The following is an 18,789-nucleotide window of genomic DNA, read 5'->3' on the forward strand; positions in this document are numbered from 1 at the left end:
TCATAATATATTAGTAAATAAATTAGAAAGGTACTGTATGGTATTCAAGGAGTAGCCTTGGATTGTATAAGCAGTTATTTAAAAAAAAGAGGCAACAGTTCGTTTAAATTGACAACCATAAATCTTAATACCCATCTAAATATAAATTGTGTCATACCACAAGGATCAGTTTTAGGTCCAATATAGTTTATAATTTACATTAATGATAAGTGTAAGAAATCAGAGTTGTTTGAGTTTATTTTTTTGCGGATGATTCAAGTTTTTTTTTTTTTTTTCTGGGGATAATTTACCACAACTTATGGAGCTGATTAAAACAGAAATTAATAAATTGAAATTGTGGTTTGAAGTAAACAAATGGTCATTAAATATAAGTAAAACAAAGGTCATGTTATTTGTAAAATTAAAAAGTAGCCATATTATAGATTTAAAAATTGATAATTGGTGTAAAGTAACAAATTACAAATCCTCAAACTACTGTAAGTGGATAGTTTTCTGAGAAGTTGTAATTTACTAAGTAGTGCTGTATCGGAACTTTTACTTTACTATTTCTCTTTAACCTGCATTCACTACTTTATTTCTTTGTTTATGGTGATTAGTTAAAGTAGAAAAATCCGACCTGCAGTTCTATCAAATCGCACATGAAAAATTGCGTCATACTGAGCAACCTTAAGACATGGGCACTTTATAAATGCTACTAACCTTTTGGAAACATTAAAAATGTACAAGAAGATGTCCAAAGTCTTTACACGCAAAATGATGTCGACTGTACGATGACTGAAATGACTAAACAGCTTTAAACAATCACTAACTGGAATAAGTGAAGAATAGAAGCAAAGGCCGAATGAAGGAAAGATTCAAGGAAGGACTGAACAAACTAAGGAAGGAAGGGACGAATAAATGAACAAAGAACCTGATGAAAGAAGGAACAAAAATACAAACGAACGAGTGAATGAATGAAGGGAGAAACGAAGGAAGGAACAAATGAAGGAAGGAACAAACAAACAATGGCAGAAAGGTTGAAAGCAACAAACGAATAGGAAAATCACTAAACGCACTACAGAATGTTACGTTTCCACATCCCTGCACAAACCTCATGTAAATGCAGCAGCCTTTCAGAGCCTAATACTCACTACTCATAAGTACTTTTGAAAGGGCTGCGTTTAACTCATATTTTAAATAACATTTACAACAGATGCTTTTACTCTACATTTTTGGACAAGTAATGGTACATTTACTAGAGTATGATTTTCCAGTTCTCTTTCCACCACTGTTGATTAATGATGTTATACAAAGAGTATATGCAATTAAGTTTCATGGTGTTGTATTGGATCCTAAAATTATCTAGAAACTGCAAATAAATATTGTGAAATTAAAATTGGTAAAAACTGTAGCAATATTTGGGGGAATACGTATGAATATAACTTTCCCTTATGTACAATACAGAAGAAAGTCATTAGAATGATAGAAAATGTGGAGTATTTGGCGCATACAAATCTTTTATTTTTTAAATTGATGATACTTAAGTTCAATGATTTGGTTAAATTTCAAAACAGGACAATTTATGTTTAAAGCTAAATTACTTCCGAAATGATTTCAAAAGAAAGGCAAGGGGGATAACTATGAAAGGCAAGGACAACTTTAAAATATTTCTGTATGTGAAATTATGAAACAATGTCAGGATGGCGCAGTAGGTAATGCTGTCGCCTCACAGCAAGAAGGTCGCTGGTTCGAACCTCGGCTCAGTTGGTGTTTCTGTGTGAAGTTTGCATGTGTGTGGATTAGGGTTGTAACTGTGGATGTTTCCCAGGGATGGGTTGCAGCTGGAAGGGTATCTGTTGCGTAAATACTTGCTGGGTAAGTTGGCGGTTCATTCTGCTGTGGCGACCCCAGATTAATAAAGGGACTAAGCCGATAAGAAAATGAATGAATGTCAGGATATTACTCATTAAATATATATATATATATATATATATATATATATATATATATATATATATATATATATATATATATATATATATATATATATATATATATATATATATATATATATATATATATATATATATATATATATATATATATATATATATATATATATATATATATACATATATACATATATACACACACACACACACACACACACATATATATATATACACACACACACAATGTCATTACATTTTTTTTTTCTTAATCGTAACTTATTGTTTTACACAATTACATTTCAACTTGTAACCATGGTAATTTACAGAGTGGGCCTAAGCCATGTCTAAAAAACCAGGAGAAAATATTTTACTCACATAAATCAAGCCTAATTTGCAATCATTATGACAGACAGAACAGAGTATAAAATGACAAAAATATATATATTTTATTATTTATATATTTGTTTTATATGAACATTCCATTGACTTGTTAACTGCAGTAGAAGCAGAATGAAAATAATAAACTATGAATGATTATTTCTAAGTTCCACCATTTAGGCATCAACAGAGCTGCAGTTTTGGAAAATTTGGGAAAAATTTAATCAAAAGATATAAAAAATGAATGATGGGGTATGACATGAACACTGTTTGGCTAAACTGACAAAATGACAAATAAAAGATACACCTTTGTTTAACTGACCTTTTTTAGCATTGCATTCAAAATGGATTACAGACTGAAACTCACAAATATACATCAATTATATACAAAATAGGATTCACCACAATTTGAAGATGCAGAATCATGGTTTAACGTTCACATTAACTTTTCATGGTTCACATCTTGGTTTTATAACAAACTTTTTTGAAACAGAATCCTCATCTGGAAGAATTCACTGAACTCTAGTAAAACAATACCTGACAAACCAGACTCAACCCAATCCAAATTCAACTGTTCCTGGAAAACCATGTCATTTATCACAATCCACAGATTTTCTTTTCAGCAAAGTTACTGGAACTGACAGAGGATTGAGAGGACAGATGCCAGCCGAGGCCCAGTCATCACTGTCCTTCACTGGTCCATGCTTTTCACTGGATCCGGCAGCAGCGCAAAGCTTCTGTACTGATGTAGAGCTGTTAGCTTCACCAGAAAGTGGGCCATTTGAATAGGATTCTGGCTTCACTGTGGGCTTGGAGAGCTGCGAGTGTAACTGGAGGAGGTGATGTTGAAGCCCCTTGCAGTCCAGTAACGGGAGCTCCTCAGGCAAACACATCAGCAGATCCAGCAGCACTGCACACTCTGAAGACAGAATTAAACAGGTATATCAATATGAGCAGTTCATTTACGGTCATTATTTATCCACATGCAGGACTGACTTCTATAAATAAAAGCAGTTTTTGCAGATACAATGTATGGAATTGAGGCTAAAACACCAATCATCCTTATTGAAGCTTTTTTGTGACAAAAAACAACAACTCTAGGTTTGGAATGAAACTGTATTTTTAGTTTGGTGTCACAGTGAGGAAAAGTCCTGCAGACAGGGTTCCCACTGTAAACCAATTGTCAAAGAGTTTTCCCAGACTTTCATTGACAAACAAAAAAAACTGCATTTCCATAAGCTATAATAAATAGAAAAGATGTGTCCCTGCATGTAGTAATTCTGCAATCACTAAATTTAAAGCAAAATTAAGCAAATCGCACATAATTAAGGAAAGCTTGCCATTTCTTTTTAATTAGCACAGAAGCCCTTTGAAAATTAATTAAAATTCGCTGCCTGCCCTCCATCTGAAATTCGCACCTCACCAGAACCACGTGATTGAAAACAACCTATTTTATATTATTATACAGTCTTGAATGCTCAATTCTGATCGGCCAGTTGCAACATTTACAAGGTATGATATTCCGAGATAATAACCGCTAAATAACACTACGAATCACCTTGACCATCGGTGTGAATACATTCACATCTATATACTTGCATCAACGTTAGCATTTCCTGTATCTGCTTGTCAGTCACGCCTCGGTTTTTGACTGTTTGGTGCTTTCTTGTGAATGAATAATACTCAAGTAAGTATATGATGCATTTAGATGGTTGCATTTCTGTTTTGTGTTTTTAACAGTTTGGCACCATCTTTTGTCTGATTAATGCTCAGGTTAGTGAATGCTCCATTCAGCTCTTTTAGTTTCTGTTATCTTTGCTTTTATTAAAAAAATAATAATTTAACTGGGAGGCGCGTTGCAGCTAAAAGGTCGTTGGTTCGAACCTCAGCTGGGTCAGTTGGCATTTTTTTGTGAGTTTGCATGTTCTTCTCATGTTCGCGGGGGTTTCCTCCGGATGCTCCGGTTTCACCCACAAGTCCAAAGACATGCGCTAAATTGCCAGTAGTGTATGTGTGTGAATTAAAGTGTATGGGTGTTTCCCTGTGATGGGATGCAAATGAAAGGGCATCCACTGCTTAAAACATATGCTGGATAAGTTGGCGGTTCAATCCACTGAGGCGACCCCAGATTAATAGGGCAAAGCCAAAAAGTAAATGAATTAAACTATTTTGGCTCAGAACAATGTTGTGTGGCAAATATCGGTGTAATAAGTGGTATAAAGTACATCCAGGTTAGTTGTTTGCGCGAAAATTGTTTGTTGTTTGCGGTTAATAATCAGAAATAGTATTATTTTTGGGTGAATTATTTTTTTAAGAACCAGGACTGGACACAGATGTCCTTCCTGTTACAATGTATAGTCATGATGGGGAGTGTAGTTTTCAGAACTAATGTTGGATGCAGAGAGTATCAACAATACATACCCATTGAAGAAAGAGCTGAACTGCAGGTTTTCGAGTCCATGTCACCTAAATATGCATAAATCTTGTCAAAGTTCACAACGCTCTTCATTATTCTTGGTTTGCATGGGTAATCGTGACCTAGCAGTTCCAACGAAATTGGACTGGGCTTATTTGAGGAAGTTGATGGAGATGGTCTGCTGGACACAGGACTGGACACTGCTGCTTCTGCTTCTGATCGCGACTGGCTGGAACTTGATGTGGGTGTGGATGCTTCAGGCATGACTGGCTCTTGATGTAAACTGCTCGATACCGTATCAGATTTGCCAATGTGGCCAGCAGCGCTTGAACTAGAGTCAGGTCGAATGAATGATACGGCTGAGGCAGTGGAAACACTGGAGCTTGGGCTCACGCCAGAGGTGGTAGGCCGTGAAGGGGTGTTAGGGGTGTGAGCAGGGTAAAGACGGGAGAAAACAGGTGTTTGTGTAACGGGGTGTGGAGGTTCAGAGTGCATCAGGCTACAGGGCTCGGTGGCAGCAACCACAAGCATCTGATGACAGTAAAAAATAAACAGAAGTTGCATAACACTTAATCAGCTATAGGATCCATTAAGATAATGAAGGCAATAAAAATATAACACTATAAATAGACAATGACAGAATCAGCTGCTGAACTTGCCCAATTCTGAGGCAGGAATAGAGCATGAGTGTAACGTAACGTCACCGTTAATCAAAAACTTTTAACATTTCAACATTTTATCAAACATTAACAGTATACATACATACACAGCTGACTGAGATTGGGTGGAATATATATATATATATATATATATATATATATATATATATATATATATATATATATATATATATATATATATATATATATATATATATATATATATATATAGTGATGTTTATCTATTTAACCATCACTGTATGTATATATATATATATATATATATAAATATATATATATATAGTGATGGTTAAATAGATAAACATGTATACAATACCAGCCAAACGTTCGGATACAATTAGGTTAGTTAGCGTTTTTGAAACAGGTCTCTTCAGATATACAAGGTTTCTTCCTGACAGTGAGATAATGCATAATAGATAACACAACTTGATTATCAAATATTGCATTAATACCATCACCAACTTCTTCCAATCCGAATCCACATTAGCCTTTCCACACCGCGGCTCTCCTCACCGCCGTCAGTATTATCGGTTGTTTCTACATTTTCACATTTCGAGCCTACTTTATTTTTACCCCATTAGTGCCTCTCCTCTTCCATGTTAACTTTTAGTTTGTCTTTAGTTTCTTAAATGTATCTTGTAGGCCAGGGGATTCCAAACCTGGTCATGGAGGGCCAGTGTCCTGCAAAGTTTAGTTCCAACCCTGATAAGACACACCTGGGCTAGCTAATCAGGCTCTTACTAGGCTTTCTAGAAACATCCTTGCAGGTGTGTTAAAGATTTTAACAGATTTGTGTGTGTTGAGCATCATTTAAGACAATGTTAGCACCTGCCAGCTTTAATTGTGAGGATAATTGGATCATTTTGAGCTTTTGTCAGCTAATTTCAATTTCCAGGTTTAATATGATTTTTGGGGCGGGATCAAAATCTGTGACGAATCGCAAAACTGCAAGTGAAGTGATGATGCGTCGAGTTCTCATTATTATTCATAGCGGAGTTTTCTTATCCTATGAGAAGAGCCTGCTTCTTAATTTTTCATGACTGCGCATGCTTTCCGAAGGCAAGACACACACAGACATGCCAGTGCCAAGCTGTGAGAGCCTATGTTGATGACTGGGAGAGACCGCGTCCATGAACCCACGGCACGCAGTATTCCAGATTACCAGCAGGGCAAAAATGTTGAAATAGACAGGGCAATAGACCTGCTGGACTGAGTCTGCATTCAGACCCGGGGATTGAGGGAGAAGTCCTCGTTAATAGTGTTTATATGAACACGATTATCTTTATAATGATATAAATTGTGGTTGTGTGTAAATGAAATTACGAATACCAAATGTAGCAGGGCATTAAATTACTGTTTATTTCTTTGCATTTTAACTTTGTAAACTAAAAAATCATGCGTCTCCTCATGGTTTGTGTCTCATTTTGTGAGCTAACTGAAAACAGTTGTTCGCTCCCCTCCTTCTCCCCTGCTCTGCTGGCCACGAACACTCCTGCCTTCGATCTCACGAGCTCCACGCCCACTACAATGCATTTTTTGAACTAATTCTGAGGTTGACTTGAATCGAAAGTGGGGGGTGTCATGGCCCTTTAAGGCAAGTTGGAGCTAAAATCTGCAGGACACCGGCCCAGCAGGATCTAGTTTGGATAACTCTGTTGTAGTGGATTTAGAATCAACTGATTAAGAGAGGTTCTTTAACATAGCCATCAGCTTCGCCGACTAATTTAGAGTTGTCTTTTTTTTTGCTCTGTTAAACACAAAAGAAGGTATTTTAAAGAATGTTGTGAACCTGTAACCATTGACCTCCATAGTATTTGTTTTTCCTACTATAGATGTCAAGGATTACAAGTTTCCAACATTCTTCAAAATATCTTTTTTTGTTTTTAGCAGAATAAAAAACACAAACTGGTTTGGGATAAGTCAAGGGTGACTAAATAATGGGCAAATTTTCATTTTTAGATGAACTATCCATTTAACAAATCCACAGTATGGGGCAAAAGCTCATTCAGTGGTTTCAGTGTGGATGACCAACTTCTGAAAACAATCGAAAATGACGTTTTAAACTAAAAATGCTTAAAAACTTTAAAATGTATCCAGGTTATATGCATAGATGTAGCCTAATGTTTTTAAATTACTAAGGTCCCGTTTACACTAATACATTTTAGTTTTGAAATGCATAAATTTTGCTACGGTTACGCCTTCTGTCTACACTATCTTAGAGTTTTCAAGCCCCGAAAAAGCTGCTGCTCTGTGTTAGTGTGGATGGGGGGAAATGGAGACATCTAAAAAACGGAGGTGTACTTTAGAACGTCATTAACATCACCCTGGCTACGTTGTTGTCTCAACAATAAAATGAAAACATGATATAAGAAACTGCCAATTTTTATTTTGATATTAGCATCTTAATAGACACTAAAAATGTTGAGGCATCGTGAAGCTACATATTTATATGAGCGTCATCTTCACTGTATGCATTTTTATAACAAAATGAAGCCTATAACATCACTGCCTCTATTCATTTTCATTAAAAAAAATATAAAACTTTCGCTGAATATCAGTTTTAATAATCAATAATAGCAATCAATAATACAATAAGTTTATATAATATAGGAAATAAAGGCAAGCAATCAGTGAAATGTGCAAAATCACTGTATGTGTTTATATAAATTAATATATTAACTTTTTGCGCTCAGCCAAAACACGTTACCAAAGAGTCCAAAGAGTCATTAGAAAGAGACAAGATGAATGAAATATCACATTTAACAACTATAGTGAGATGAGATCCAGCAGTAGAATTTTGATGAACTGTCTAATATGCACTGCTCTTGCCTAGGGAGGTGTGCTTAAAGCAATCAGACATCCACATATGCTGCAGCGCATGCCAGAGAGTGTGTGTGATCACGTGATGTGTGTTTTTAGCAGTACAGTGTGGATAGAGATCGTTCAGACATGCTAGACAAAACACTAGTGTGGACGTGGATCGTTTTCTTTCTAAAATGCAGTTTTAAAACTAAAATGTATTAATGTAAACGGGGCCTGAAAAGCATCTGTACATGATTTTGTTGTGTTGACTAGTTTGATTTCTCGTTGAAATTTCTCATACAGACCTGGGAAAAGGCAGCGGAAATAGTCTTCCCATGAGATGTAGAGATTTTCTGTACCATTTCTCCCCAGGTTTCAATGGGAACTTTAGCCTTGCGTTCCTTTTTCCTCTGACTCTTGACCTGTTTAAACACCTTCTGTAGCACACGCAACTTCACTTTGTTTATCAGGTTTTCAATCTGGAACCATACAGTCAAAACAAGAGCATTAAAATAGATATTAAGTGCAGAATTGCAGGCATTAGTGCTATTTTCGGTGATGCCTGTGAGCTTACCTGTTTGAGAGAACGCTGAGGAATCTTCTTTTGAATCTCAGTCAGATCTATTTCAGATTCAAAATCCTGCTGCTGTTTTAAAGCCTGCAAGAAGCTGTGGAGGTCTTTGCGATTCCATCCTTTGCAGAGTGATCTGGCACTATCTATCTGTTCTTGCTCAGGGGTTTTATGGAAGCGTGATGGGACAGTTCGCTGACGACGTGGAGGTTTCATAGTTGCTAAATACACAAGTCATATCCCATATAGCACAAGACTGCCTGTTGTATAAAAAAAAGAACATGACCTAGTTTAATTTTAATCACACTGGACCATCACTACAAATGAGGACGTTTACATGGACACCAACAACCCGATTTTAATAGAATTAAGACGATACTCTGATTAAGAGTCTACCATGTAAACAACGATTTTTGATTAATTTATTCAGATTAAGGTCATAATCGAACTAAATAGAAATCAAATTAAGGCATGTGGAGTATGCTGATTTTAGTCGCATTATTGAAGTTCAGCACAGACATGTAAACACCACAAACTATTACCGTAGTGTAGGATTTGCAACAGGATAGTCTATATACACACGGCTGTTTGACAGTATTCTCTGCACCTACCGAGTGAGTGAAGGACGACAAACACCTCCATCATTAAATGCAGTTTTTTTTTCTCCCATTTAGTGGGCGAGATTAAATTCCCTTGAAACTACACTCTTCCAGCAGTTCATACTCACATCCAATATGCTCTAAATGTTCCTGAATGAAAGTGAAAGTGCCAAACTGCAGGTAAAGTCGACAAATTAAAAATGAAACACCCATAATTACATGAAACTCTAAAGGAAATGTGGATAGCGCAGCGACGCAATGATGTTAATCGAATTATATGATTTAACATGTAAAACGGGATCATGAAAGAAACATTCAAAAAGCAACTCATGTAAACACCTTAATCATATTATTGTCTGATTCAGATTAAGGCAATTAATTTGATTACTGGTGTCCATGTAAACGTAGTCATTGAAGATTTTTTTTAAGGATGTTCACTAACAGTCAAACGTTTGCAAATTTAAAGATTTTAAAAAATAATTTTTCTCTTCTGCCCACCATGACTGCATTTATTTGATAAAGAAATACAATAAAAATAAGAATATTGCGAAATATTAACTTTTTTCTACATGAAAATACTGAAACGTTATTTAATCCTGTGACTCTGTGACTCATGGTATTTAATACTGTGACTAACTTGAACCTTAGTTTTCAGCAACTTTACTTCATCCTTTATTGTCATGTGATTCTTCAGAAATCTCTTATAATGATTTATTACAGCTGCTTAATTACTTACAACCACTATACATTGTTTACATCTGTTTTCATACTACACAATCAGTATTATATCATGTTTACATTCATATATATATATATATATATATATATATATATATATATATATATATATACACACACACACACACACACACACACACACACACACACACACACACACACATTTCATAGCTGTATTTAGATCACTTCTGTGTATATATGTGTATATTATGTATATGACTTCACTGTGGACGGCAAAGTAAGAAATAATAATTTCATTGTACAGGGAAACTTGTTTCCTTACTGTGGACATAAACAAATGGAATTGAAATTATGTGTTTTACATGAAATGCATTTTAAAATAATGATTTAAAGCATATGAGAAAGATTTCTGATGGATCGTGTACCACTCAAAACTAGAGTAGAGCCATTCCAGCTTAACGGATGTGACTTTGCAGTAAAAAGTCAAAAGATAAAGTCACAGAGAAAGTATATTATGTTAACATTATATTGAAACAACTGTTTATATTTTCCTGAACAACAAAGCACAGAGTAATGTGAGCAGAAAAATATCAATCTGTAAAATATTTTTTCTATTTTAAATGAGGAAATTAAACAGGTTTAATAGATGTGACAAAAAAGTTAGCGAGTTTACAGTACAAGACATACTTTGTAGAAATTCTGTGAATTAAACTTCACAACCCAAAAGAAACAACGCTTTAATTTTATTTTATTTGAAATTTTTTGCATTTATGAAAAAAAGATTTAGAATGTATGTCACATCTCTCCGTTATGGATGTGACAGATGTGAAATTGCCACTTGTGTGACTTTGGTAAATCAAATCAAGTTGTTTGAACACATTGACAGATAGATTCTTGAGTATTTTTAAAGTACAGTAAAATACAAGCCTACACAAAAAAATTTAGAAACTACAAGCTATTTTGGTGAAAAACAAATTTTTTTAATGGCAAGTTTGATGTTTGCATGAGATTGCTCAGTATTGAATGCTGAAAATTCACATTTAAATCACAGGAATAATTTATTACTTCAAATGACATATTCACATTGTTTTAAACTGAAATAATACTTCACAATATTACTACACAATGTTTTGGTTGTACTTTGATTAATCAAATGTCTCCTTTAAGAGCAGAAGTGGCTTTCTAAAAACCTTTAACACATCTTAATGCTTCCAAACTTCTGACAGTAGTGTACCAGTGATGCCCCAATACATATACATTCAATCCTTTCACTTACATTAAAGTAATAGCTGTGCTCTCTTAAAGGAAAGGTTAACTAAAAACAGCTAACGTTACAGAACTCGAACCGACAGACACACCATCTAACCCTAAATATGTACTTTTTATTCTATACGAATGCTGTTGACTAAAATGACAGTTTATTTAATGTATGTTTTACGGGTTTACCACGATATTAAGACATTTTAGGTAAACAAATAAACTACTTGTGAATTTAATGCATGGACTTTGACAACACTTACTCGCTTTGTGGTTGTAAGAACAGCTCATCCGCTGTCGTATGTTGACTACGAGTCACCAAAGGGATCAAAAAACACGAGACTGAAACGCGTTTGCTTTTTCCAATAGCATGACTGGTTCTCTTTTATGTACTACACAGTAGATGCTGTGATATGTAGATATTTGGACTTGCTTAAAATGCAATGAATAAAATATGTCGTAAAACTGTTTATGTTATGAAATATGTAACATCTTCTGTGACATTACAAAATGCATGCGGGACGTGTGCTGTTGTAATTTATAAAACACACCACTAGAGAGCGCTCGAAACTTCGACAAGAAAATATATTTCTCATTAAACCTGCTTTGTGTAACACAAAACATACCCATATAATGTATATACATTTACCTTTTTGTATCAAGTATAATGCTATTTCTGTCACGTATTGGCAGGATCTGTCGACCCAGCACATATTTTTTTTTATCATTTCTTTCACATAGCCTGATTCTGCAGGTGACATTAGGCGCATTAATACCGTCCAGACAGTCAGACATTTGTTTGGTGATGGGTAGCTCAAATTCTATGAAAATGCAACATTTTAAACTTATAATTGCAGCAAATTTAAAAGTGATGGCAGCGGTGGGATTCGAACCCACGCCCCCGAAGAGACTGGAGCCTTAATCCAGCGCCTTAGACCGCTCGGCCACGCTACCCACAATGCACATGGTGACCATCATAAAATATAAAACTATTTTTATATCTCTGCAGCAATATTCTTTCGCTCTTGTAGATCGTTTCTGAATACCAAATTCAACCGAGGTCAATTGCAATAGTTCTCCTTTTTGTCTCAGTTTACCCGAACTAGGGTTTTTAAATGTGTATTATAAGTGAAAACACTCTTGAAAAAGCGAAGTTGGCTGAAAGATACCGTGAAGCGTCTGCGCACCGTGACGGTCTGCGCAAACACGTGGAACGGATTAAGCCCTGTGTTCGTTGGGGATGTTTTCATCCATCCTGGGGTGATTTTGAGTCTTAATTTGGCCACAACTATCTCTGTGTTTTAGCAACTAAAATGATACTTGGTGACATCCTTTTTGGACACGTTTTCAGAAACTGCTTTGAAAACTTAAAAAAAAATCAACAATACACTCTGAGCAAATTTTAAACCCTTTCGTTATGTTAAGGGCTGATTTTGCCCCATTGACTTCCGTTATAATGACGTTATTTATTGCAAAACCATGACACCATATTATCATGCATTCTTGGTTGTTGCTGTTTTTCCCTTTTGGGAGAAGGGACATTTTATTTTTTACTGTTGATCATTTGTTGCAATGCAAAAAAGTTTGGTTTGAGCCTTCTATAGAGTATTGAGTAGTGTGTGTGTGTGTGTGTGACATCTTACTTATGTCTGAGAAAATCCAAATAAGCAGCTCAGCTGTCAGAACATAGTAAGCATACATGTATTTATGCACACACGCTAATCTGCTGTTTTACTCTATAGAACTTGATAAAAAAGCCAGAAACATTTTTTGCACCGGTCTACCTAAAGGGTTAATGCTGCCAACTGATAATCAACAGTATGCATTTTACCTCCTCCCAACAGGGAAAAACAACCAACAATCAAGAATAGCCTACATGATTATATACTGTCTGTCATTGCTTTGCCATTAAAAAAAATATATATATATAATGGAAGTCAATGGGGCGAAAACAGCCACAAATATAACAAAAGCTTAGTAAATTTTACCACAAGGGTTACAACACCAAGGATTTGTAATCTTGTTCTTGCAGATGCATACCCCGCAAGAAAACTCTTATTCTAAAGTCTAAAAGATACCTATACAGTTTCTTGTATACAGACCCAATATACAACAAAAAAGTAATATTAGAAATGGGCCTAAATATATTTTTACAAGAACATTGTTATTATTTTTATAATGGCGCACATAAAAATACAGTGCCATTATTTATTTTGATCTTATTTATGTCTGCTTGTTTGTTTTATAGTCAAATTGTGGATAATTTAACTAAATACATCATATTTTTGGCATTTCATATATTTTCATCTCGTATTTATTTGTTTGTTTATTTGTTTGTTTTTATTTTGTGTGATCATTTACTACTTTTTTGTTTAATTATTAATGTCCAATTTTTGTTTAAATGTTAATGTATAATTACTTAGTCTTATTTTCATTTATTAATTCAAATATACATTAATTATAATTAAAAACCTATTTAATTATATCGGTAAGAGCTTATTATGCATGGTCTAGCAAGGCCGTATCAAAATTTTTAAAATATTATTATTATTATTATTATTATTATTATAAAAACAAAATCATTGATAAACATGCTATAATAAAAAAGTATAATAAATACATTTAACTTTAAGAAAAATGCTTTAATAGTATATAATGTATGGGCTAAACTGATGATAAATGAATAGATAAATGAAATTTAAAACAGCCTAAAAATGGCAATTATTTAGTGGCCAGTACAATAATAAGCTGTCACATGTCTTCTCTTAAGCTGTAGCACAGGGATGATATTTAGCTGTGACTGATTCAGCAAAAAGTGAGAGGTGTCAAGATGTGTCAGTAACTGATCCAATTAAACAACCAAGAGGAATGAGGCACATCCTTAACAACATTTCTATTATACTAATCAGAGTTTTAAAAGGCTGCAGACTTTCAGCATTCTAGATAAACTGACTATAAATGAATTGTCAGCACTCATATGCATTTAAATCTTAAAGATATTGGCATCAACCCAACATAAGACAGCAAGGAGATTTGACTTGTTCACAGTTGTATGGACTGAAACACTGTCAAGCTTGCATAAAAAAATAAAAAAATAAAGATTGATCTGAAAGCAATATAAGACAACTGTATTCAGTATTGGACATCTAGATCTCACATCATATTTTGTTGTTTGAGAGGATTTGCCTGAGAAGCCTATTTCATATACTGCTGTCCAAATGACTCATCATTCCACCTAATGAAACGCTTTTACACCACTCCTATATATTCCAATAGTTTTTTATTTTTGTTTTGTTTTTATATTGTAAAGGAAGCACATGCACTTTATAATTAAGATAAATAATATTACTAATAATAATATTCAGTGTCAATACATAATTTTCAGTTCACTGGTATATTCATTCATTCCTTTTCTCTTGGCTTAGTCCCTTTATTCATTAGGGGTCACCACAGCGGAATGAACCGCCAACTTATCCAGCATATGTTTTACACAGTGGATGCCCTTCCAGCTGCAACCCAGTACTAGAAAACACCCTTACACTCTCACATGTACACACAAACTATGGTCAATTTAGTTTACCCAATTCACCTGTAGCGCAGGTCTTTAGACTGTGGGGGAAACTGCAAAACCCATTCCAACACAGAGAGAACATACAAACACACACAGAAACACCGAAACTGGCCCAGCCGAGACTCGAACCAGCGATCTTTTTACTGTGAGGCGACAGTGCTAACCACTGAGCCCCCATGTCACACTGGTAAAGTGACAATTAATTTATTTTCATATTTTTTTCTTGTGTAGTTTATTGCTGTGAGAAAGCTAAACAATGTCCTCCACTTTCCCACAAAAATCTGCCTTGTTCACCAAATTCATAAATTCATGATCTGTAGAGTCCTACATTTAACCAATTTCATTAGGCTTAACAAAATAGCTCATCACCTTTGACTTTTATTATTTAAAAAATAGATATTATTAGATTAAAGTCCCCATGAAATCAGTTTTAAAGTTTTTAGATGTTTACTTTCAATGTTATTCTAGAGGCAATCTATTATCTAGTGCCACTTCAAAACAATGACATAATCCAAATTTAGAAGATAGACTATAAAAAATATCTGCTTAACAGTTTCTGATTTTGTCATTTGTGAAGTGTTTCCCATTTATTTAAGATTGTGAATTGCATTATGGGACCTTCATTCCATTATGTCAAGTCTGTCAAATTTTGATATTGAAAATTCAACTCTACAGTTTAACAGTGACTTTTATTGACATTTTAGTAGTTTGAAATAATATAAATAAATGAGAAATAATATGGAGGCGAAGCAGTGGCGCAGTAGGTAGTGCTGTCGCCTCACAGCAAGAAGGTCGCTGGGTTGCTGGTTTAATCCTCGGCTCAGTTGGTGTTTCTGTGTGGAGTTTGCATGTTCTCCCTGCATTCGCGTGGGTTGCCTCCGGGTGCTCCTGTTTCCCCCACAGTCCAAAGACATGCGGTAAAGGTGAATTGGGTAGGCTAAATTGTTCGTATAGTGTATGAGTGTGTGTGGATGTTTCCTAGAGATGGGTTGTGGCTGGAAGGGTATCCGCTGCGTAAAAATGTGCTGGATAAGTTGGCGGTTCATTCCACTGTGGTGACCCCGCATTAACAAAGGGACTAAGCCAACGAGAAAATGAATGAATGAATGAAGAAATAATACATAGAGAAAAAAAAATAACAGAAAATGTACTGGCAATTTATTATTAGGTTAATATACATCAACACAGACAATATATCAATTTACGCTATAAAAATGTTCAAAAGCCACAATTTCAAACTTTTAAAGGTTAAAAGCAAGAAAGATCAAGATGCCAAAATGCAATTCAAAAGCATAAATAAACAGGGAAAAATAAAATAAATAAAAAACATGAATCACAAAATAAGTAGAACTGTTAACTTATGGATTTTTTAGTGTATAAACATTCATTCAAATCTGCATGTTTGTCACTTCCGGCAAAGTGAATCAATGATTTTTTTGACATCATCTCACACTTCAGTTTCTCATCAAATCTTCTGACCAACCAAATGCTCTATTTGATAATTCCCGCCCCCTTCATAATGCTATTGCACTCTTTTTAATAATTAAAAATTACGATGAAAGGGAATTTTTCATACCAGCAAATAGACAGGGTATCATTGTTTTACACATACTCTTTCGACATGTAACTAATCTGAATCATATGCATTACATGTTTTGTTTCACTGATTTCAGTTGCATTATATGATGTTAACCACCATTACATGATGTTAACCAATGACTGAAGTCATTTTTCAGTGACACTTTAGTTTAAGTAACAATTCACACTATTAACTACTGGCTTATTACATGCCGTTTATTAGTACTTATAAAACATCTTATTCTACATTCTTAACCCCCTAAACCTAACTTCTAACTATTAATAAGCAGCTTAGCAATTTATTGAGCTAATAGTCTCAGTTAATGGTTTATTAATATGAACAATACATTAAAATAAAGTTAAATAATAATACATTAAAATAAAGGCAAAAAAAAGAAGTAAATAAATAAGAAAAAAAAGAGATGACAGGTTTCTGTAATTGATCACATATAGCAATAGAAATGAATATAACTTACCAATTTTATTTATTTTTAACGAAAAAAATCCACATTAAACTTTTTATTTTATTTTAGATAAATTCATTAATTTTCCTTTGGCTCACTCGCTTTATTAATCTAGGGTCACCACAGCGGACTGAACCGCCAACTTATTCAGCATATGTTTTATGCAGCGGATGCCCTTCCAGCTGCAACCCAACACTGGGAAACATCCATACACGCTCTTTCACACACATACTGTACACTACGGCCAATTTAGCTTATTCAATTCACCTATACTGCATGACTGTGGGGAAACCGGACGATCCGGAGCCAATTTACACGAACACAAGGAGAACATGCAAACTCCACACAGAAATGCCAACTGACCCAGCAGGAGCTCGAACCAGCGACCTTCATGCTGTGAGGCAATCATGCTACCCACTGTGGCACTGTGACGGCCATAAAATGTTTAATTATAAATATGAGGTTGTAAATCCTGCGACTGTTTATGCAAAAATACAAATAAAATTAGTAAGAAAAAAAGAAAAAAACAGAAAGAGATGACAGACTTCTGTAATTGATCTGATATAGCTATAGAGATTAATATGCCTTACCAATTGTTTTGTATTACTTTTATTATTTTTTGACATAAAAAAATCCACATGAACCATTTTGATTTTAGAAAAAAAAAATGTTTAATTAAATCTAATAAATATATCTATTTTAAAAAACTTAATGAAATAAATATTTGAATGCAGCTGAGGAAGCTATTGGTTTAAAGCATTCTACACTCTAAAAAATAACTCAAGAGGTCTGTCACTACACCGCTTAATACATACAAATTGTAAATTGATGATTAGATCAAAACTTTTAAGTTGCCAGAATAATTTTTGTTAAGTTTTCAAAACAGGAAAATATCGATAAATACATCAACTTAAAAATGCGGCTAATTTAAAGGTAAATATATCTGTCAATTAGTTTAAAACAATATCTAACTTGTAGCAATTCAATAGCAAATAACTCATTTTTTTCCATACTAATGAAGTTTTTTTTTACACACACTGATGTTTTTTTTAAATTTCATACTGTTTATATGGGACAGTGCATGTTTTTGTTTTGTAAAAGAATGAAAATCTGTTGTTGTTAAATGTATTTCTTACAAACAACTAAATGAACACTAAATTTGAAAACAAACAAAAAATTTAACAATTTCAGCTACCTAATGGGCTACTGTATATGCACACAGAGTTTTAATTTTCAGCCAGGCAGCCCAAGGGTTTCCGGTGAACTGTCTTTCCGTTACAAAATTGTCTTTAAAACACAACAGTTTATTTTAGCCCAGGATTTTCAATGGAATTTCCGCGCTAAACTGTTGCTACTGATGACGCTCAGTTGCATGCTCGTTTTACACTTAAACAACTAAACTGTTTAACTGAATGTATTGTAATTACATTACAACATCGATGCTTTAAAAACAACCTTGTGAAATTGAAAATAGTCACATTAAGCTTTCACCGGAAGTTTATCGTTGCTTTAAAATTTTAACTGTGCATATTAGGGCCCATTTATTTGAAGTTCTATACTTGAAAACTTGCATCTAATTAAGTACATAACACTGGATTTGTTTTACATTTTAATAAAAAAAAAACTAGTTGAAACAACTTAATTGAAGAGGAATAGGTAATTTGGCTAACATAATAAAGTTCTGTTGTCTGAGCTTCATTTTATTAGATGTTGTTGTAACTTGAATATATTAATGCACTGTTGCGTTCTTTTTTTTTTTTTTTTTGGTCTACACAATATTTTTTAGAGTGTACTCCAGGCCTTAAAAACGTAAAGTTTAGCAATTTACAGGACCTTTAATCTG

General features: G+C 34.2%; 1 protein-coding gene and 1 non-coding gene across 2 annotated transcripts; both read right to left on the reverse strand.

Annotated features, from left to right (window-relative positions):
- Positions 1 to 2,353: 2,353 nt before the first annotated feature.
- On the reverse strand, positions 2,354 to 11,639 carry snapc2 (small nuclear RNA activating complex, polypeptide 2). The gene is made up of 5 exons (XM_087261079.1): positions 11,597 to 11,639; positions 8,782 to 9,038; positions 8,513 to 8,686; positions 4,731 to 5,256; positions 2,354 to 3,228 (listed from the first exon to the last, which is right to left on the reverse strand). The coding sequence occupies exons 2-5, from the start codon at positions 8,992 to 8,994 to the stop codon at positions 2,900 to 2,902; spliced, it is 1,242 nt and encodes a 413-aa protein (XP_087117205.1). The 5' UTR covers positions 8,995 to 9,038; positions 11,597 to 11,639; the 3' UTR covers positions 2,354 to 2,899.
- Positions 11,640 to 12,205: 566 nt separating this feature from the next.
- trnal-aag (transfer RNA leucine (anticodon AAG)) lies at positions 12,206 to 12,287 on the reverse strand. The gene has a single exon. It is a non-coding gene; the product is annotated as a tRNA-Leu (tRNA).
- Positions 12,288 to 18,789: the final 6,502 nt, after the last annotated feature.

This window comes from Danio rerio, chromosome 7 (genome assembly GCF_052040795.2).
Source record: "Danio rerio strain M-AB ecotype USA chromosome 7, GRCz13ab, whole genome shotgun sequence".
Taxonomy (NCBI): domain Eukaryota; kingdom Metazoa; phylum Chordata; class Actinopteri; order Cypriniformes; family Danionidae; genus Danio; species Danio rerio.